Source organism: Arabidopsis thaliana, chromosome 3 (assembly GCF_000001735.4).
Source record: "Arabidopsis thaliana chromosome 3, partial sequence".
Taxonomy (NCBI): domain Eukaryota; kingdom Viridiplantae; phylum Streptophyta; class Magnoliopsida; order Brassicales; family Brassicaceae; genus Arabidopsis; species Arabidopsis thaliana.
In genome coordinates, this window is record NC_003074.8 from 17,163,358 (window position 1) to 17,182,877 (window position 19,520).

General features: G+C 34.5%; 5 protein-coding genes, 4 long non-coding RNA genes and 4 other non-coding genes across 18 annotated transcripts; 4 read left to right on the plus strand and 9 right to left on the minus strand.

The window, feature by feature from the left end:
* Positions 1-2,433: 2,433 nt before the first annotated feature.
* RTFL4 (ROTUNDIFOLIA like 4) lies at positions 2,434-3,042 on the plus strand (the record flags this gene model as incomplete). The annotated part of the gene is made up of 1 exon (NM_001084783.2): positions 2,434-3,042. One exon carries the CDS (start codon positions 2,434-2,436, stop codon positions 2,866-2,868), a length of 435 nt encoding a protein of 144 aa, NP_001078252.1. The 3' UTR covers positions 2,869-3,042.
* A 495-nt stretch (positions 3,043-3,537) lies between these two features.
* AT3G07445 lies at positions 3,538-6,029 on the minus strand. Of its 4 annotated transcripts, NR_143923.1 has the most exons (7): positions 5,886-6,029; positions 5,593-5,646; positions 5,431-5,496; positions 5,215-5,259; positions 5,042-5,140; positions 4,891-4,963; positions 3,538-4,761 (listed from the first exon to the last, which is right to left on the minus strand). It is a non-coding gene; the product is annotated as an uncharacterized misc_RNA (transcript). The 4 variants fall into 4 exon arrangements; NR_143924.1 differs by having other exon boundaries at positions 3,538-4,310; positions 4,693-4,963; positions 5,042-5,259; positions 5,886-5,912; NR_143926.1 differs by having other exon boundaries at positions 4,501-4,963; positions 5,042-5,259; positions 5,886-5,995.
* Positions 3,903-4,166, plus strand: AT3G07465. The gene has a single exon (NR_141326.1). It is a non-coding gene; the product is annotated as an other RNA (long non-coding RNA).
* A 15-nt stretch (positions 6,030-6,044) lies between the features above and the next one.
* On the minus strand, positions 6,045-7,687 carry AT3G46614. The gene is made up of 6 exons (NR_141645.1): positions 7,500-7,687; positions 7,175-7,398; positions 7,011-7,083; positions 6,801-6,903; positions 6,651-6,700; positions 6,045-6,524 (listed from the first exon to the last, which is right to left on the minus strand). It is a non-coding gene; the product is annotated as an other RNA (non-coding RNA).
* On the minus strand, positions 6,332-6,676 carry AT3G07475. Its single transcript, NR_141327.1, has one exon. It is a non-coding gene; the product is annotated as an other RNA (long non-coding RNA).
* Positions 7,688-8,172: 485 nt separating the features above from the next.
* AT3G07485 lies at positions 8,173-8,560 on the minus strand. Its single transcript, NR_141328.1, has 2 exons — positions 8,478-8,560; positions 8,173-8,257 (listed from the first exon to the last, which is right to left on the minus strand). It is a non-coding gene; the product is annotated as an other RNA (non-coding RNA).
* A 554-nt stretch (positions 8,561-9,114) lies between these two features.
* AT3G07495 lies at positions 9,115-9,358 on the minus strand. The gene has a single exon (NR_141329.1). It is a non-coding gene; the product is annotated as an other RNA (long non-coding RNA).
* A 256-nt stretch (positions 9,359-9,614) lies between these two features.
* AT3G46616 (uncharacterized protein) lies at positions 9,615-10,625 on the minus strand (the record flags this gene model as incomplete). 3 transcript variants are annotated; one of them, NM_001339270.1, is made up of 4 exons in its annotated part: positions 9,642-9,662; positions 9,757-10,123; positions 10,200-10,294; positions 10,375-10,395. In NM_001339270.1, 3 exons carry the CDS (start codon positions 10,393-10,395, stop codon positions 10,087-10,089), a joined length of 153 nt encoding a protein of 50 aa, NP_001319697.1. In that variant the 3' UTR covers positions 9,642-9,662; positions 9,757-10,086. The 3 variants fall into 3 exon arrangements, with proteins under 3 accessions (NP_001154666.1, NP_001319697.1, NP_001327353.1); NM_001161194.2 differs by having other exon boundaries at positions 9,615-10,123; NM_001339271.1 differs by lacking the exons at positions 9,642-9,662; positions 9,757-10,123 and adding an exon at positions 10,602-10,625 and having other exon boundaries at positions 10,170-10,294; positions 10,375-10,433.
* A 1,045-nt stretch (positions 10,626-11,670) lies between these two features.
* On the minus strand, positions 11,671-12,630 carry AT3G46617 (uncharacterized protein). The gene is made up of 3 exons (NM_001339272.1): positions 12,607-12,630; positions 12,158-12,205; positions 11,671-11,960 (listed from the first exon to the last, which is right to left on the minus strand). The coding sequence occupies exons 1-3, from the start codon at positions 12,624-12,626 to the stop codon at positions 11,912-11,914; spliced, it is 117 nt and encodes a 38-aa protein (NP_001327352.1). The 5' UTR covers positions 12,627-12,630; the 3' UTR covers positions 11,671-11,911.
* A 1,373-nt stretch (positions 12,631-14,003) lies between these two features.
* AT3G07505 lies at positions 14,004-14,653 on the plus strand. Its single transcript, NR_141330.1, has one exon. It is a non-coding gene; the product is annotated as an other RNA (long non-coding RNA).
* A 436-nt stretch (positions 14,654-15,089) lies between these two features.
* MIR5651 lies at positions 15,090-15,251 on the plus strand. The gene has a single exon (NR_141331.1). It is a non-coding gene; the product is annotated as a microRNA ath-MIR5651 precursor (primary transcript).
* RDUF1 (zinc finger (C3HC4-type RING finger) family protein) lies at positions 15,244-17,202 on the minus strand. Its single transcript, NM_114529.6, has one exon. The coding sequence runs from the start codon at positions 16,665-16,667 to the stop codon at positions 15,480-15,482; it is 1,188 nt and encodes a 395-aa protein (NP_190246.1). The 5' UTR covers positions 16,668-17,202; the 3' UTR covers positions 15,244-15,479.
* A 118-nt stretch (positions 17,203-17,320) lies between these two features.
* AT3G46630 (DCL protein (DUF3223)) lies at positions 17,321-19,203 on the minus strand. Its single transcript, NM_114530.4, has 3 exons — positions 18,652-19,203; positions 18,140-18,254; positions 17,321-17,951 (listed from the first exon to the last, which is right to left on the minus strand). The coding sequence occupies exons 1-3, from the start codon at positions 18,987-18,989 to the stop codon at positions 17,781-17,783; spliced, it is 624 nt and encodes a 207-aa protein (NP_190247.1). The 5' UTR covers positions 18,990-19,203; the 3' UTR covers positions 17,321-17,780.
* Positions 19,204-19,520: the final 317 nt, after the last annotated feature.

Genomic DNA, 19,520 nt, shown 5'->3' on the forward strand with positions numbered 1-19,520 from the left:
GTTTTTTTTTTCTTTCATAAAACATTAAATGTTCTTTAGGTATTTGTCATTGGTCCCAAAATTTATTGTCTCTTTATATACATGTCTTTGATCCAACTAAATTATTGTTAGATGACCATTGACCACATTGTTCATATGGATCCTTCGTATTTTCCCCCTGTTTAGCATGTTCCTTTTCCATCTTGTCCTTGGACAATCTCAAAGTAGAAGGAAGAAACATAGTGATATGTCAAAAAGAGTAATTTCAATGTAAAGAGAAGTAATTGTATTTAATATCTTCAAATCACAATGAACAAAAGTTTTAGATGCAATAAATATCAATTTAATCTGTCTATATATGGTTCAAATATTCAAACAACAACAATCAATATTTTTTATGTTCATGATCCAAATAACACTTAGGGTTGGTAAAATTTCAAACATAAATTAATAGACATGTATATCAAAAAAGTTTTAACCGATTGGTAAAAAGATGACTTATGTCAAAGTATTAAAAAAATTCAATTTTTATTACAAATTTCAATTTTTTTTTACGTACAATATATATATATATATATATATATATATGATGCAACTAATATATTCTTCTATATATCAATGTAAAGAGAAATATAATTGTATTTTATATCATCAAAGATCACAACAATCTTCATGTAGTCTAGTTTTTTAAACAAAAGTTTTGGATGCTATAGATATAAAGCACATCAGAAACAAGCTCTCCTCAATCCAAGCAAGCGGAGACCGGCGTTACGACAATTGCTTTCAAATTTGGTTTGCATCAAGGAGCTAGAGGCGGAAGAGTCTGAAGTTTCTTTCTAAATTTTAAAATTTTCAAACATTTCTATACAAACATTGCACATTGTGTAAAAACGATTTTTCTTTGAATTTCTAATTTAACATTACCAATTTTTTTAAAACTAAAGTTATATGGATTGCCTGATTTTCAGCCTTGTTCCCCTCCCCCCCCCCCCCAAACTTTTCTGCTCTGAAAATTTCACCATCAACTTACATTTTTCTTAAAATTCGTATAATCATTATCGTCGTTTCCCTCATCCCCGCTACAACTTCCTCCGTCGACATTGCTCTCACTCTCTGGAACGGTGAAATCAGGATCATCCAAATCGCTCTGATACAGTAACTCACTAACCTGCATATCTTTATTTGAATTCTCAAACCAGTAAGACATAATTTGAACTCGAACACAAATTTCTCTCAAGAACCCTAGTTCTCAAAATCCCCAAATCGCGAATCCATTGAGTTAAATTAGAAGAAGAATGAAACGACGTGGTTTTGCCTTTGGGCTGTTTTGATTCAGGCCCAAATCGATTTTGATTCGGTTAAGCCCAAATCAATTGCAGGACAAATACGACGTCGTTTTGGTAATGGGTTGCTGAGTGATTATATGGGCAATCTTAAACGTGGTTGCCTAAACGCGATTATATGGTTAAGTATGGTTTAATCACCGATTTAATTGGAGGCGTAGTTGTAGGAATGAATCCAAAAGTACATGTAGGAATTTTATGAAAAATGTAAGTTGATGGTGAATTTTCAGAGCAAAAAAGTTTGGGAGAAATTTTGAGAATGCAATAAGTGTTTGACTGAAAAATCAGGCAACCTATAGTATATTTGTTCAAGTGAAAAGTAATATAGAAGAATATAATAGTTGTTGGAGAACAAAACTCACTAGTAATAATTAAAGAAATTAATTTAAGGCTATATTTGATCGTTTTTGTTGTTAGTTTAGAGGGATTGCAAAGTTGCTAATATAATTTAATCGAATCTTCACATATCATGTTACATTCATCACTAACCGACAGATTTGCTAGAAAGTAATTAAGACTCGCATGGACAGACACACAGACAGTGAAAAATAACATTTATAGATGCGGTCAAAGTTATACGCTCGTTGACTGCCAATAGTTTTATAGTACGAATTTTCCTTTTGTTGTTGGAATCTTCTTAACAAAATTTATAGGTAGATTAATCTCAATGATACTATCATCTATGCCAATATAAAATTGCTTCATAATCCAGAAGATATCATAAATGTTACTACTACACCCAATTATAAGATCACTAGCTCTCAAAAGATTATGTCACGACTACTTTCTAGTATCGTCATGTATGTAATTTCTAAATAATATGCTAATAAATATATATAGTTCGTTCACCCAATGGCTCAAATCAACAAAATGATTCAAACATGGATTTTTCTTAGATTCGATTCCCATGCAACCACATTTATGCAGCATCCATGCAAACGATGTAGCCATGTAGACCCTATTTTATATACTTACATATATGTATATATAATCGACACGTAAACGCAATTTTGTTATAAACTATCTCTCTCACTCTTCTCTCTCTCCACGCACAATATACACAAATATATAAACACATTTGGATCAATAGAAGGAATCACATTGTTGATTCATGGATGTTGAAAAGCTATGGAATCATACAAAGAAAGATTCCATCTTTCAAACTACTCATTTCTCTTCTTCTTCAAAACCTTTTTTCACAAGAAGCTTCTCAACAAAAACTTCATCTTCTCCATCATCCAAATCCCATTTCACTAGAAGCTTCTCAACAAAACCTTCGTCGTCTTCTAGTTCTTCAGATCTCATTTTCAGACGGAGTTTCTCCGCAAAGCCTAAAACATCGAAGTCTTTGCTTTTGTCTAGAAGCTGTTCCACGAAATCCTCAGCTGATTTATCTTCCAAGTCTTCTTCTCTATCTAGAATCTTGTCAAAGAAAGGAGCTTCCGTGACGGGAAAATGCTTCAAAGTAGCGAAGGAGCATAAGTCCCGCTTCTACATAATCAAACGCTGTGTTTTGATGCTCGTTTGCTGGCACAAACATTCTTGAGATTCATTGCATTGGATCCAAATATAGAAGAGAATCTTTGTGGAAGCAAAAAGAATTATTAAATTTATAACTATGAAAAGAGTATTCCATTTGCATTTGGTTATATTCTTTCGTTAACCCGTCTTTTTCTTCTATCAATGACCGTATTTGGTATAAACAACCATCTCTATTGCGTATTATTTCTGACTTCATCTTATTATTCTGCATTTTTTGAAAATAATGAATAAAGTTACAAAAATGAATAATTTTGAAGTTTTTTTTGCACAAAACACTCTCTTAAACTATTGGTAAGTACACAGTTTTGATTCATAGTATTGGAATGTAATCGACCTTCTTATCCTAAGTGTCTGAATCTTGAAAGGAAAACTTGAAATGGCATTTGGCATAAACTAAACTAAAGGTTGTTTCACTCTTAGGCGAAGTTTTTTTTTTTTCAAAGGCTAAGTTAGTACACAAGTCTAGATATTAAGTAGCATAATTTCATGACAATAGTTCCATGCTACTTATAATATAGTTGGTGGGAATTTAGTTTAAATATTTATACGTAAGGGAATCAATTTGAAATCTCACATATAATTATAGAAAACAATTTTAATTAGAAAGATAGTAGCAAATAACATATGTTTAAAAAATTATTTTATTTATTACTAAAATTTGAAAGATACATGCATGAACTATCAACTTATGACTATAATTATAAGTCTCGAGACCGTTTTGATTAATTAGTACAATAAATAACCCTTACACATCTCGACACTAACGTACGTTGTACAAAAACCAAAGAAGAAGAAACATTCCATGTAATTGTTTGAAGTGTGGCCGTAGATGAAATAAGCATCACGTGGAGGCTGAGCCAAAGAACGACTCACAATCGATTCTATGAAGTCTCGAAGTCTACTAATAGTTGATGACCTTCGAAACGCATAGGAACCTCAAAAGAGATTTCACCGGAAGTCTTTTTAGTATTTCAACCGTAACATGGAGGGGTAATTGGATATCTCCACAGTGAAGAAGTCGTAGTGTCGACGATAGTGAGGTCTCTTCGTGTCCTCTCTTCATCGCCTCTGTTTTATGAAACCCTAGAGATCACTTGTAAACTTATATGTCACGTAAGTGGAAAATTAGGTTGTCTTTCTCGGGCCTACAAATTAGAAAAGCCCAAGTTTTTGTAGGCGATACGAAAAGTCAACGCTAATGATTACTTTCCTTGTTCCAAGAATATGGGAACATGACCCATGCCCGTTTCTCCACTTTCTTCAGTGTAGGAACTTAATAGTTCCAAGCTTTCTCCTTCGTAAAGTCCAAAAGAAAACAGATAAAGGCAGAGAGGCTTTTTTCCCACTGAAACTGTTGTTCTTGTGCTGAGTTTATGATTTTATTGGAACCGCATTATTCCTTGGATGATTTGAATATAATTTGGATAATCCGTTAAAATTTAGCTTCTGCAAAAACAAATCTAAGAAGAATTATCATTAATTTTACATATCTGATTGTGTTATAATAATCAGTGTTCAAGAAAGAAAGAGCTAGGGACTAGTCGTCATGTATGTGATTTAAGGCGATTTGTGTATAAATATATAATATATAATACAATGTATATTGGTTTTTATATACATAATATAAAAGGATAAAAGTTTTTAAAGAATGTATATTGGTTTACACAACGTTTTACATGTATAATATAGAAACTCACACGACGTTGTGATTTATTTACTTTGTGGTGTGTGTTTTTTTCCTGCTCGTTTGTTATGTTGTATTTGAGGTTGTTGCGTTTGAGTGTATTTTGAAAGTAGTATGTATTAGGAGTTTATTTGTTTACCTGACCTTTCATTTTCTCATTGGCAGATAAATCTCTTCTTGAAGTTATGTTTCTCTGCATAAAAAACCCTCTTTCTTGAAAGCAAAACAATGCTGTTAGCAGTAAACTATATATAAGCAGAGTAATCAGGACCCTAATTGTCTAACTGAACACATGGAACAATAGATAAAACTAGAAAAAATTATGTGAAGAAAGAAACTTACGACGAATTCAGAATTCTCCAGAGTCTACTCTAATGCGAGATTGATTGTTGGCTCGCATTTTTTCCTTTTAGTCCTGCCATGACCAGGATAATGCAGTATTATGAACCAACAACTGCAGAATAATGCCAAGTGTTGTAAGAGATTAAATTACCTTAAAAGGAAGTGCCGAGGGAATATCAAGTGGTCGTCTCGTGTCCAAAAAGCTTCTCTAACAGCTAACATCTTATCTCTAAAATCTTTAGTATTTTACCTTAAAAAATAAAGATCAAATAAGTTCAAATATTTCCCAAACGTTATATAAAAATCAGTGCATAGGTTGTTTACTCGGTTTTCATCCAAACGGAGAGATTCATAAACACCACAAACGTTCTGCATCAAGAAACAAACTCATGTCATTTCTTTGATGGTAATACACTAGTACTGGAGAAAATAAGATGTCACGAGAATTATGTAACAAAGTACCACACAATAAATTATACATATTATAGATTGTGAGTAATACCAGTAAACATCTAACAGAGAACAAGAGAGTATAATCACCTGACCCTTCATTTTTCGAGGCAACTGAATTGCTTCATTGAATCTAGATTTTTCAGCTTAAGAATCCTATATCGTTTGACCAAATACAGAATCATATATCGTGATCTAACTCATTATGTTACCAGTAAACTATGAGTAAAGACAAAAGACCAAGGTACTTACTGGAAATCTTACTTAACCAGTTAACCGGATCCAAGCCTATATGCTTGTCCAAAGCTGAAAACCAAAAAAATTGTTTATCTTCATAGTAATATTGAAAAGGTTTACGAAGTATGATGGAAACTAGTTATTATTGTGTTAATTTCTCCTTTGCGAAGTATGAATTTATAAGCATTTTGTGTAAAGCAAAAGTAAGGTTCTCGTTTCTTTTCTTGGATTTTGAATCATCACCGAATTTCCATTCACATGAACAGAACGTAAAATTTGACAAATCAAAACATATCTACATTGATTACCTGTTTGTTTTTGTATGCAAAGCACAGTTTTCCCTCGTAGGCGCTTGAATTCCTCTTTCAAAATAACATAAAAGTTTACGAACTTGTTAAACAACATACTGAACGTCAATATGACTAACAATAGTTGTAAGATACTAAAATGGAAAGACAAGGAGACTTCACAAGATATTGACTTGGCAACATAATGGCATTGTTCTTGCCAATAAAGAAAGATTGAATTTTTTTTTTCCTGTGTCTAGTATTGTGTTGAATTTTATTATTGTGTTATGTTGTGTTGTGTTCGAGGGTGCTTTGAGTTTATCTGCGTGACGTGTTTTTTTTTGCATCGTGTTTCAGTTTCACGTGTTTATGTTTGAATTTTGTTGTCTTTCGGTGTGTTTTGAGTTTAGGTGATTGCATGTATATGTATTCGTAAAGTTGTGTGTTTCTAGATAGTTTGAGGAACCAAAACAAGCCAAGCCACCAAGGCTCATCAAATGCAAATAACATGTAGGGAAGAATACATGAGAATTGAGTATATACACATGAGAATAGAGGAAACTTTACTTTACCTGACCTCTCATATGCTCTTGCTGCAAAATCGTCTCTCATTTGCTCTTGGCAAGGACCTTTGTTCTTTACAGAATAAGGATCCACTCTCTAGAATTCAAAGCATTTTGTTAGCAAACATTATGTGCAGAGCAAAGCAGGATCCTAACACAACATACAAACAATATATAAAAACTACAAAATCAATGCAAAGAAAATATATGGTAAGAATCTTACAGAGGCTGACTGGTTTTCATCTCTTGTTCTTTAAATCTTCACGGAACATGCTGTATAACGAAAAACCCGAATAGAAAACATAACCCTTCAAGTTAGAAAATATCAAGAGAATGTCAACTGTTGTAAGAGGTGATGAAAAAATTTAATCACCTTAGCACTGAAGAATATATTTGTTGTCTCATATGCACGAGACTTTCCAAGAAGAAGAATCTGATCCCTGATTTCGTTAGTATTGTACCATGGAAATCAAGATCTAGTAGAGAAATGTGATATGCCTTATTAGTTCTTGCAAGTTAAAAACCATTCAAACACGTCATACATTTCCAAACAACATTGTATCAGTGTGTGTAATTTATATACCTGGCCCTTCTTCTTTCGAGGAGACTGGATGGCTTTCTTAAAGTTGGTTCTTTTCCGCTTAAGAATCGTCTATCTTTGTACAAAACCATTATGTTAGCAGTCTATACACAAGACCATAATTTGTTTACAAAAACTCTAAAAAGGGATGAAGATAGTTTATCTACCTGATCCTTCGTTTTTACGAGGCAATTGAATCACTTTCCTAAGTTTAGCTATTTTCATCTTAAGAGTTCTCCATCTTGATACAAAACCATTCTAATAGCAGTTACTAAGCATATAAGACTATAAATAAACCACATAAATAATGCTAATTAAGAAACTTATTGGAATTTATTGAGTTGGATCCAAGCTGGGATTCGACTGCTTTGCTCTTGTTGTTTCTGTTAATCTTGACAAGGAAACAATGTCCACAAAACATGTTTATTACGTATGATAAATATTCTTTGTGAAATAAGTATTAATAAGAAAATTTGTATGAAGAAACTTCACCTTGAAACTTGTGTTTTTCTTTAAGTTTGAAGTATCACTAAGTATCCCTTCACATGAAATCACATGATGAAACATATCTAAGTAAATATATTTATTTTTGTATGACACCGTTTGAGCTTGTGTGGCTTGGATTTCATTTTTAGAGTAGCATAACTACTTAGATTCAATGTGACCAAAAAAAAATTAATAGTTGTAAAAGACTAAAAAAGAAAGAGAAAGAAATTTTCCCTGAAATTGACATAGCAACAAAATCCCAAAGTTTTTAACTATAAAGAAAAATATTGATTGTTTTTTTTCGTTCTTTTATGTGTCTAGTTTTGTGTTGTGCTGTATTTTATTTCTTGTGTTATGTGGAGTTTGAGCTTTGTTTCGTTTGAGTATGTTTACAATTTTGTTTGCGTGTGATGTGATTTTTTTTGTAGAGTTTGAGTTTTGTGTGTTTATGTTTGAGTTTATGTTGTCTTTGGGTGTGTTTTGAGTTTGAGTGTTTTCCGTGTTTGTGAAAGTGTGTGTTTTCAGATATTGTGAGTAACCAAAACAAAGCCAAGATAGCTATGCATGACACAATTGACATGAGAATAAAGTGAGAGATATCTGACCTCCCACATGCTTTACCTTCGAAATGTTTTGTTCTTTGGACCTCAAAGATATCTCCATGAAGCAGGGCACAAAACCCCTCATTTTCTCTTGGCTACTGAATCAAAGTTTCACCTGAAAGTACATCATACAAATAGGACAATAAAATGAAACCACAAAATCACTGCCAAGAAAGAAAAAAACTTGGTAAGAGTCTTACAGATCCAAAATCTGACTGGTTGCTAATATTTTCTACTTTTAATCTTGACGGATAATGCGTTAACGACGAATACAACAGAAAAACATAACTATCAAAGTTAGAAAAACAATCTCATTTTAAGAACACATTAAGGAGACTGCATCATCTTAGGAACACATATAATTTAAAGAGTGCTTTAAAACTTACATCAATGTCCCCGTCTCCAAATTGAGATATGAATTGCCACTTGATTGCTGAATCATATGACCACAAGACTGATAAGAGCTTGAAACATTAACATGCAATTATTGAAACACGGGATATCGAGATAAACAATGTATGTGATGCCATAGAATCTTCTTGTAAGAATATAACAATTAACCATTTTTTCCGAATCAATCTCCACAGAGCCAAAACGATACAATAAAAAACATTAGTTTGAGTAACCCTAACAAGCCAAGGTATCTCATCAAATGCAAATAACCTGTAGGGACGAATTAGTCACCTTAGCACTGAGAAAATATTTGGTTGTTCATGTGAGAAAGACTCTCCAACAGCTAGAATCTGATCCCTGACTTCGTTTGTATTGTACTTGGAGATCGAGATCTAAAACAGAAATATGATATGTTTTATTAGTTTCTACAAGTTATAGATCACTTAAACACATCAAACATTTTGAGAAAGAAACATTATAAGTGTTTATCTACCTGACCCTTCTTCTTTAACGGAGACTGAATGGCTTTCTTAAGTTTGGTTCGTTTCCGATCAAGAATCTTCTATCTTGGTACAAAACTATTATATTAGCAGTATACTTAATACACAAGACCATAGAAAAACTACAAAGAGTTTGAAAAGAGACAAAGATAGTTTTTCTACCTGACCCTCCTTTAACCGAGGCGACGAAATCACTTTCCCAATTATTTTTCACCACAAGAGTCGTACTCCATCTTGAGACAACACCATTCATATAGCAGTTAATAAATACATACGACTACTAAATAAAACTACAAAACAGTGCTAATAAAGAAACTTGCTGGAAATCTTACTGACTAATCCAGTGATCCCACTGTTTGGCTCCTACTATTTCTGTTTATCTTGATAAGGACACAATGTCCACAACTGAAATGTTGAACATGTTGATATATGAAAACCAGTTTTTACAACACGATTTGTCTTCTGTGAAGTATGTATTAATAAGAAAATGTGTATGAGAAAAAATCGAGAAACTTCACCTTAAAACTCTAGTGTTTTTTCCTTCGATTTTGAATCATCACAGAGTATCCCTTCACAAGAAATGACAGTATGAAACATATGTAAGTAAATGTATTGATTACCTCTTTAGTTTTGTATGCAGGACACTGTTTTCGCTTGTACTGGCTTGAATTTCACTTTGAGAGCAGCATAAAAAGTAATTAGATTCAATGTGACAAAATAATTGATAGTTGTAAAAGACAAAGAAATGAGAAGAGAACGATACTTCACCTGAAATTGACTAGGCAACTGAATCTCAAACTTCTTACCAATACAAAAAGATATTGATCGTGAAGTTTTGTTTTTTTGTCCCTTTTTTGGTGTCTACTTTTGTGGTGTGCTGTATTTTGTTTCTTTTGTTATGTTGTGTTTGAGTGTGTTTAGATTTTTGTTACGTGAGATGTGCTTGTTTGAGTTTTGTGTGTATGTTTGAGTTTTGTTTTGTGTTTGGGTGTGTTTTGATTTAGAGTGCATTGTGATGGAGTAATTTTTCGTGTCTGTGAAATTGTGTGTTTTAAGATAGTGTGAGTAACCCAAACAAAGCCTAGACAACTTGGCTAATCAAATGCAAACACCCTGTTGAGATGATCCTGAGAACCTATGCATGATACAATAGACATGAGAATAAATGAAGCGATATCTAACCTCTCATATGCACTTGGTTACATATTCACCTTCGAAATTTTGTTCTCTTGACCTGAAAATTACCAGCAAGAGGCCGGAAACACGACCCCTCGTTTGCCTCTTGGCTACTAAACCAAAATTTCACCTGAAAGTACAACACAAACAATAAATTGAAACCACAAATCAATGCCAAAATAAATAAAAAAACACTAGGTAGAGTCTTACTGAGCCAAAATCTGACTGCATGCTACTTTACAGATCATGCTTTATAATGAAGAACCCAACTGAAAACATAACTCTTCAAGTTAGAAAAACAATCTAACTCCAGAGGAATATAAACTGCAATATCGTACCTTGGAAATCGAGATCTATATGATATGTTTTTTTAGTTGATATCACTTAAACACGTTAGAAATTAGTAGAAAACATTGTATCAAAGTGTGTTTATCTACCTGACCCTTCTTTTTACGGAGAGATTGAATAGCTTTCTTAAATTTGGTTCTTTTCCACTTAAGAATCGCCTATCCTGGTACAGAACCATTATGTTAGCAGTATACACAAGACCATTAGAAAACTACAAAAACTCTGAAAAGAGATGAAGGTAGTTTATCTACCTGATATTTCCTTTCTCCGAGGCAACTGAAGTACTTTCCTAAGTTTAGTTATATTCAGCTTAAGGGTCGTCCATCTTGATACAAAATCATTCTAATAGCAGTAACTATATACATAAGACTGTAAAATTAAATCACAAAATAATGCTAATTAAGAAACTTACAAATTCTGATCCAAGCCTGATTCGACTTCTTTGCTCCTGTTGTTTCTGTTAATCTTGACAAAGGAAACAATGTCCACAACTCAAATATTGAACATGCTTATTAAGTTTGAATAAAACAAGTTTTTACGAGTGCATTTGTCCTTTGTGAAGTATGTATTGAGTAGAAATAGATAAACTTCACCTTATAACTCTAGCTTTTATCTTGCATTTTGAATCATCACCGAGCTTCCCTGATATGTCTGAGTCATGGAAAGTAACATAACTAATATCAAAATAAATTTCGTATGCAGGACACCGCTTCTGCTTGTAGTGGGCCTAGTGTCTTTGATGAGTTTTTCTTTTGGAATAGCATCAAAGTAAGAATTGCTAACAAAATATACTAAGCGTCAATTGACTTAGCAACTGAATCTCAAAGTTCACCTGAAATTGACTTAGCAACAGAAAATGATTAATAGTCGTAAGATACCAAGAAAGGAAAGAAAATAAGAAGAGATACTTCACATGAATTTGACTTAGCAACAAAATCTCAAAGTTCTTAGTTACCAACTGAGAAAAAAAGATGTTAATCGTGAAGTTATTGTTTTTTTCTTTTGGTGTCTAGTTTTTTGTTGTGCTATATTTAATTTCTAGTGTTATGTTGTGTTTGAGTGTGTTTAGAGTTTTGTTGCGTGTAATGTGAATTGTTTTTGTGTTGCATTTGAGTTTTGTTTGTGTTATGTTTGACTTTTGTTGTCTTTGGGTGTGCTCTGAGTTTGAGTGCATTGTGTTTGTTGTGTTTGTTATGTCTGTGAACGTGTGTGTTTCTAGATAGTGTGAGTAACCCTAACAAGTCAAGACATAATAGATGAACTTATGCATGACACAATAGACATGAAATTAGAGGGAGAGATATCTGACCTCTCATATGATTTTGGCTACAAAATCACCTTCGAAATTTTTGTTCTCTGGACCTCAAAGATATCTACATGAAGAAGGAGACACAACCCCTCATTTCCTTTTGCTTACTGAGCCAAAAACTTCTCTTGAAATACTGCACCTGAAAGTACAACAGTAAATGAAACTACCCAAATAAATGCCAGGCCTTATAGAGCCAAAATCTAACTGCTTACTAATATAACTATCAAAGATAGAAAAACAATCTCACTCATGAGAACACATTAAGATAATAGAAAGAGACTCCAATACATCATCTAGGCAACAAATTATACTTTAAAACAGTGTTTCAAAACTTACATTAATGTTCCCATCTCCAAATTGAGATATGAATTGCCACTTGATAGCCTGAATCATATGACCACAAGACTAATTAGATCTCGGAAATCAACCATTTTAAACATGCAAATAAGAAACACAAATTCACAGATTGTTCTTGCATGAATATAACAATCAACCATTTTTTTCCTTTTTCAAAATAAATCTTCACGAATTCACGAATAAAGACAGTGATGGACTCATAATGACTCCACAACCAAAGAAAGATCCATTAGTCCAGATTATGCGAATATGATTGCTTCCTTAAAATCCCAAAACGATACAATCAAAATCATGGACTAAAAGTTGGTTTTTAAATCGTTGGTTTTTTTAGCCATTCAGACTCATCAATTTCAACAAGTAAGAGAGACATTTAGACTCTATTCAACTGTTTCAGAACATTAAAAGTCTCCGATCACCAAATTTAAAACCTATCGAACAAGATAGACATTATCCTAATAGAAAGATCCCAGAACCATCAAACCTCTAAATTCCAACAGAAATCAACGAAAGCAAATTCCAAATCCAAACCCTAGATTCCCAAATTAACCAAGAAGATAGAGAGATCGAAACATTTCGTACCTTCTTCGATTTCGTAAGACTATCACACGATCAGGATTCAAACCAATAGACAAGTAATAATCCTTGCATTAATCATCTGATTATCATCGACCCAAAATCAAAACCCTTTGATCCCGATTTGAATTTGACCCAACGAATCAGAGACGCAATTCAATTGATCGGAGAAAAGAATCAGAAGAAGATAGAAAATGAAAATCGCTTCTCCATGCGAATATGTAAACCCTAACGCATTTTTCTCAAAGAGGATTTGAAGAAATGAATTTTGAAATTTCAACTTTCGCTAACCGTTACTTGTGGAAGGGGAAGAGTTAACGTTGGCAAATAGAGTAAGTGAGGCCAGAACTATTTAACCGGCTCTTTTGAAACAATCAGCATGTTAATTTACGATTATGACCCTGAGTTTTCAAAATTTGTTTCCCGCTTTTGAGTTAGAATCACATACACGCTAGAGTAGTTTAAACGTCGTGTAAACCACCAACCCAAACTAATCCTTTGGACTTTAGATTAACAAAAACGGAAACTAAAAAACTAAATAATTCATTGGAGCTAGGTCGTGAAAACATTACAACTTGTGGAGTTTTTGATTTTAGTAGCACCAACAACACTTGGAGGTATGTGGTCGCTGCTCCTTGTCTTATTGATGGTAGAAATAATCTATTATATTTAGATGGATCACTCTATTGGTTCACCAACGAGGATATCACAGAAACAAAGATATTATCTTTCGATTTTCACATAGAAAAGTTTTAAATCATCTCAAAAGCTCCGTTTGGCCAAGCAACTCGTAAGCATATCATCATGTGTAACCTGAATAATCGTCTTTGCGTATCTCAAAAGAAGTGGTCAAGACAAGAGATATGGACATTAGACAATTCTGACATGACATGGGAGAAAATATATTCGTTTGATCTGCCAGTAACAGTTGATTATCATTCGTTCTATGATGATATCTACCCATGTGTCACTCTGATCATGGTTATGAAGAATAAGAAATCATTACTGCTTTTGGATACAAATGTCAATGATCACAATCTTGCTATATTCGACCCTGAAATGAAATCCTACAATTTATGTTTCACACCTGGTTATTACTCATATGCGCTTTCTTGTAATCAAAGCTTGATGTCAACTGAATAAAAACAGTACATTTCGTTTTCTAAGTAATTTTTTTTATATATTTGGTCTCCATGACACTTTTTTGTCCTCAACTTTAGTCGTAAGCAGAAGCGAACCCACGTTATGGGTGGTGGGGGCAACTGCCACCAATAAAATATAAATAGTTTACGTTTTTTAATAAGATATAGTAAGTAAAGTAGCAGAATTGTAAGAAATGCCCCCACTAAAAGCAAGAGTTATCGGGTTTAAAGCTATTTAGAGACATTTTGCCCCCATTAAATATTTCTGCTGGGTCCGCCCCTGATCGTAAACCATATGTCAGTCTCATAAGGATTTGCTTTGTTGTGCTGAAGTAAATCCGCAAGCTTTTGTTCTCTAACACAAAAGAAAGTCACATAGTCATCATTCCCAGCACTAAACTACTATTATTCTACACCACTCGTCTTTACATTAACGACCTTTACATTGTCCGTGCTGCTTCTTTAGAACTACTAACCACACTTGTTCTGTTTTGCATATGTGAAAGTTTTTTACATGTTTGTGTGTCCATACAGAGGACCGCATGTTTACAACAACAACAAAAAAAAAAAAAGAAAAAAACAGAGGACCGCATGTTTTAAAGTTCCTTTGGTGAATGGAGGAAAAAACACGTTACTCAAAAAGTAATACGATAAGTGGTCCGGCCATTTCTAGCTCCTCCATTACTCCATTCAAGCATCTAGATCTAACCCCTTTGGTTACACATTTACAATGAATCTTCTTAGAAAATATCTGACACCAAAACTTGGTGACTTTTTTATCAGTTCCGTTCAATATTATCGATTTTTTTAGGATCACCCAAATGAGTAGAGAGGAGAACCTTGACTTTCACCATTAAGAAACATTGTATTTGTCATAAAAGAAATCAAGATATGAAGACCGTGTCTATAAAGTCTATCCATTCAATTATTTTGTCATAATATTCAATGTAAAGAATAATTCAGATCATCACCAAGTGATGTAAGTAGTGACGTATGCGAGAGTAATGCCACAAGAACTCAATTTCGTTGTCCTAATTTTATATTCCTTTTCTCAAGAAATCTATGTATCCACGTAACTCAATATAGCTTTCCTGATATTCTTTTTGTATACTTCCATGAAGTGACGAAATGTTGTTAGTAAAATGATCTTATAGATCAAATCACAATGATCATCACCCGATTTGGTCAAAAATCAATGGCTCCGAATGGAGACGTGCAGTTCAACTGCGGATAAAGTGTTGTGCGGTTCAAATAGTAACAAAAATATATACATACATATATATGTAAAGAATTTCGTTACTATTTGAATCGTACTGCACTGTACGGTTCGGTCACCATTCGAAGCCTATATCACTACCAAAAATGAAGATGAATTCAAATCTGGCAATTGAAACCATCAATTTTCACAATCTCTCTCTCTTTCACTTTCTCAGAATCCATTAAAAAGGTTTTAAGAATAATGAATTTGACATTTTTTTTCTGTTTCACATAAATTTGATGTAACAAGAGAGGTACCAAATAAGTTCATCTAAATAAATATATATACATTGTTGAATCAACAAACAAAAAAATCTCACCTAGTTTCATCAGAAAAATCTTCTGATCAACGAAGTTGATCGATTCATAACTCTAGTTTCACCATCACTATCCAAATCAATAACATTCGAATTCGAAGAGCCACGACTTGGTCTAACTCTTCTCATAAACGAAACCATTCCACGAACAGCTCTTCTCAATCTACCACCATTACCAGAACGACCACCATTCCTACTCATCTCCGGTGTCTCATGAGCTCTAACCCAAGATATCCTTCTCGGTCCTTCATTACTACCAAGTCCACCACCATCCATCTCCGTCAATACCACCGGCAATATCCTCTCACCTTCTCTCACTCCCGCGTTAAACCTACCAACAGCGAAACCACCACCAGGTAATCTCCAAATCGTCATCCCAACGGCATGTTCTTCTTCATTACTCCGTTGGATTGGATCTGAAGGTAACTCAAATCTACACACAGGACACGAATTCCGAATCGAAAGCCATGGAACAATACAATCACCGTGAAATATGTGTTTACACGGCATCTCACGACCTTCGATTCCGGCTTCGAAAACCTCCGTACACACGGCGCAATTAGCTTCTGCTTTCGTATGACAATCTGAGATTTCGACTCTAGGTAAAGATTCAATCGCTGATTTCGACGCCGGTGGATTCCCAGATCTACCGATTCCGTTACCTGACGCTTCGATCTGACTCAATTGTTCAAGTAACCGTTCGAATCCAGATCCCATCAAGATCTCAGATACAGAATCAGGAAGAGGTCTTAGACCTGAACCAGATCCATCATCGTAATAAAACTCATAAGCTCGTCGTTCTCTAGTAGCTCCGTCACCTTCTTCGTTCTCAACTCTCTCACCGGCTCCTCCTCCTCCTCCGCCGTGTAAGACGATTACCGGATTAAAGGACGTCCGGCGATTAGATCTACGACGTCTAATTATAGATCTATGTGTTTCCTCAACCGATCTAACTTCCGGAGTCGAAGCCGGAATCGCCGCGACGGTGGAATTAGAAGAATCTTCAATCTCTTCGATGAATCCACCGTTGCAATAAGGACATAAGACTCCAGCGTTTGCGTCTTGATCTTCCCAAACGCTGATGAATCGTGTACAACTGTAACACCAATACGACGTCGTTAGAGTCGTTGTTGTTGTTGTTGTTGTGGTGGTTGATTCTGTCGTCGGAGTTATTGTCGCCGATCTAGAATTTGGCATCATCTTTTGAAAATAACTTGTGTTGCTGGTGAAAGGATCTGAAGTTGATGAGAGAAGGAAAAAGGAGAAAAAAGATTTGTTTATATAATGTGGTTTTTTGTAGGTGAGTGTTAACGGTGTTACTTTAGACGGTGAGAACACGTGACAGTGTTTTGAGTTTTGACTAGGGGAGATGATGACGGAGTTATTAACGGTGGTCTCTTTGGAGTGAAGAGCGTCATTGACGTGTGCGAGATATTTGACCCAAATGTGAAAACTGTTACCTTCGAAGAAGTTTCAGAAGAATCAGCGTGGGACCTACCTTCGTTTCTTTCTTTGAAAGTTACTAAACGTCGTCGTTTTGTGGGGTAAGTATACTTTAGTTGGAGTACAAAATAATTTTGTTTGTTTGTAAATAATTTGTTTCACAAGGTAAAAGATCCATTTGACCCCAAATTAGAAAAGAAAAAGAAGGTAAAAGATCTATTTGTATTGATGTGAAATATATAATATAAATCTTTGAATTTTGGAAATGATGTAAATGTGTTCTTGTATATGTTGATTATCAACATATGTTGACATATTTTTTAGTTTGTTTAAGGACTAAATGGTTATTGGTTCAACTTTAATTTTGTCAACTAAATGCTTGTAGTTTGTTAACCAAAACATTTGACTTTATGAGTTATATATATGGAGTCAATTATGGGTTGGAATAAGGTAGATTCTTCTCTTATCCTCATCGTTTGGAAACATTACAAAGCGTACTGGTTTGGGTTTCTTTTTGAGATTGTTCATTTTGGGCTTTGCTCTCTGACAGTTTAGACTTTGGAAATTCTCTAGCTACTTCGAAAGTTTGAAGTGACAATATTTTTACTTGCAAAGGATGTTCGAAGTTTCAGCTAAAAAGATTTTACAACATGCAAATATTGTATTCCATAACTAGAATTACTTTCGGTCTCAAAAATTGATTGTTCTGCAGTCTGAACCAACTACTATTTTCCTAACTCATTCAAGTCTTCCAATAGATTGAGCAATTTATAAATTTTGTACAACAAAGCTTCATAGCTGATTGTGTTATTTCAGCTAAAAATTTATGAGAATTTGCTGTGATGATGAGTGGGACAGTTATACAGATTTTTAGCTACTAGCACGCTTAAAATGTTCACGAATAAACCTCTCAGCGTGAGACGGGTACTTATCTCGAACATAGGCTCGAAGACACTTTTGGTACGAGAAATCTATCCATCCACCATCTGTTCTCACAACAAAGAGGCATCTTGAGTGCCTGAATTGTGGATGCCGATCAACCTGCCAGTAACAAAGTAGCACACTCATAAGTCCATGCACATAAAGCAAATGAAGATTTATGGATAGAGCATGTAAGTAAGTCATATATCTATCATGGTGATTCGAGAACTATGCACAATACCTCAAGATAATTTCTATATGAGTAGAGCTTAAAGAGAGAGATATCGGGTTAGCTCGAATTTACGTACCATTATAAAATCAAGACCACAACCAATTTTGTCTTTGGAATATGGGTGATAAGGAAGAAGCTTTTCCATGACAATTTTCTCATCCTCAAAATCTAAGCGTTCTCCATCCAAATACCTGCTTACCAAAAAGGAAAAAAAAAACAGCTCACTAGAACTGCAAAAAGTAATCTACACAAAGAAAACAGCAAGTATGCTCTGAAGCTAGCTTCAAATGTCAATAGTTCACTAGAAAAAAGTTGTAATTTGCCTAATGTTCAAGTAAACTGAAGATATATACAAGAGCATCTCTCACTTTCTGCAATGACCACTATAATCCTATCATCCATTGCTAAAGGATCCTCAACAATAAGCCAAGAATATCATCATGTGTAATAGTCACCTCAAAAGGCCATATGGTGTCTCTATGTTGTTTGATTAAGCTACTGGAAGAAGCTATGAGCCTATACCTTCAATACTAATCCAAACATGGAACAGCTATTGAAGAACAATCAGCAAGAATTTGAAGAAATTACCTATCGGAATGAAGAATTTCTTTAGCGAGAAGAGAAATAGGTTCAATATCTCGAAGAATCTCAGCCTCTAGATTCTTCCATTTCCGATAATCAGGATCTTCATAACGCCAGCTATTATCAACAACAGGCGATGTCACGTTCATCGCCGCCGCGCCGGATCCCTCCACCGGAGAAACAGAATCATTATTCTCGTAAAACTGTGGTCTATCAGCAAGAGAACACAACAAACGCCGACGGTGACTGAGAATTCCACCAGCTACGATACCAACTTGATGACGATGGTTGAGAAATCCGTTGCGGAGAAGCGGAAGCGTTCTGAGAAGAAGTAGCGAGGTCATCGACCACAATCAAGGAGTAATATAGACAATAATAACGAATAAAACCCTAATCTGTACTAATCACTCGAAGAAGATGAAAAATTGGGGAAATCTCAGAGAATCAGAAATTTGAGAAGAAGATAACGTTTCGTCAGTTTGTGAAGTTGGGGCATCGAACCCGTGACGTTGAAGAAGCTAAACAGAGTAACTAAACCTCTCTGAGCCTTTCCACAATAATTATTTTCATTTTCTTAAAAGTTAGGTGCCAGCCAATCTGTGCCGTTAGATTGATCTTTATATGCTTCTATAAATATCTAAAACAACAATCCAACGGTGGAAAGATCACATTGCGTGTCAGTACTGTAGATACTCATCACCGAATCTTTCTCCTCTTTTCACTCTCCAGCTGGCCGAACCCACCGGTTTTGCCCACTTTCTCTCTAGGCCCGCAAACACAACTTGCTAAGTCGGTAGTAATTTACTGAAAAACCCTCACAAATAGCTGACTTGGCTCTTTTCACTCCACGTGGCTCCATCTTACGTGCCTAGTTT

What these genes read in the sequence shown, in the direction of transcription:
- RDUF1 (NM_114529.6), bottom strand. Translation starts at nt 16,667, where the DNA reads ATGATGCCAAATTCTAGATCGGCGACAATAACTCCGACGACAGAATCA.
- AT3G46630 (NM_114530.4), bottom strand. Translation starts at nt 18,989, where the DNA reads ATGACCTCGCTACTTCTTCTCAGAACGCTTCCGCTTCTCCGCAACGGA. An exon ending in GAAATTCTTCATTCCGATAG is followed by an intron (nt 18,255 to 18,651) that starts GTAATTTCTTCA and finishes TTTGGTAAGCAG; the next exon opens with GTATTTGGATGGAGAACGCT. An exon ending in GTGGTCTTGATTTTATAATG is followed by an intron (nt 17,952 to 18,139) that starts GTACGTAAATTC and finishes TGTTACTGGCAG; the next exon opens with GTTGATCGGCATCCACAATT.
- AT3G46617 (NM_001339272.1), bottom strand. Translation starts at nt 12,626, where the DNA reads ATGTCTATCTTGTTCGATAG. An exon ending in ATGTCTATCTTGTTCGATAG is followed by an intron (nt 12,206 to 12,606) that starts GTTTTAAATTTG and finishes CATATGATTCAG; the next exon opens with GCTATCAAGTGGCAATTCAT. An exon ending in TTGGAGATGGGAACATTAAT is followed by an intron (nt 11,961 to 12,157) that starts GTAAGTTTTGAA and finishes TTGTACTTTCAG; the next exon opens with GTGCAGTATTTCAAGAGAAG.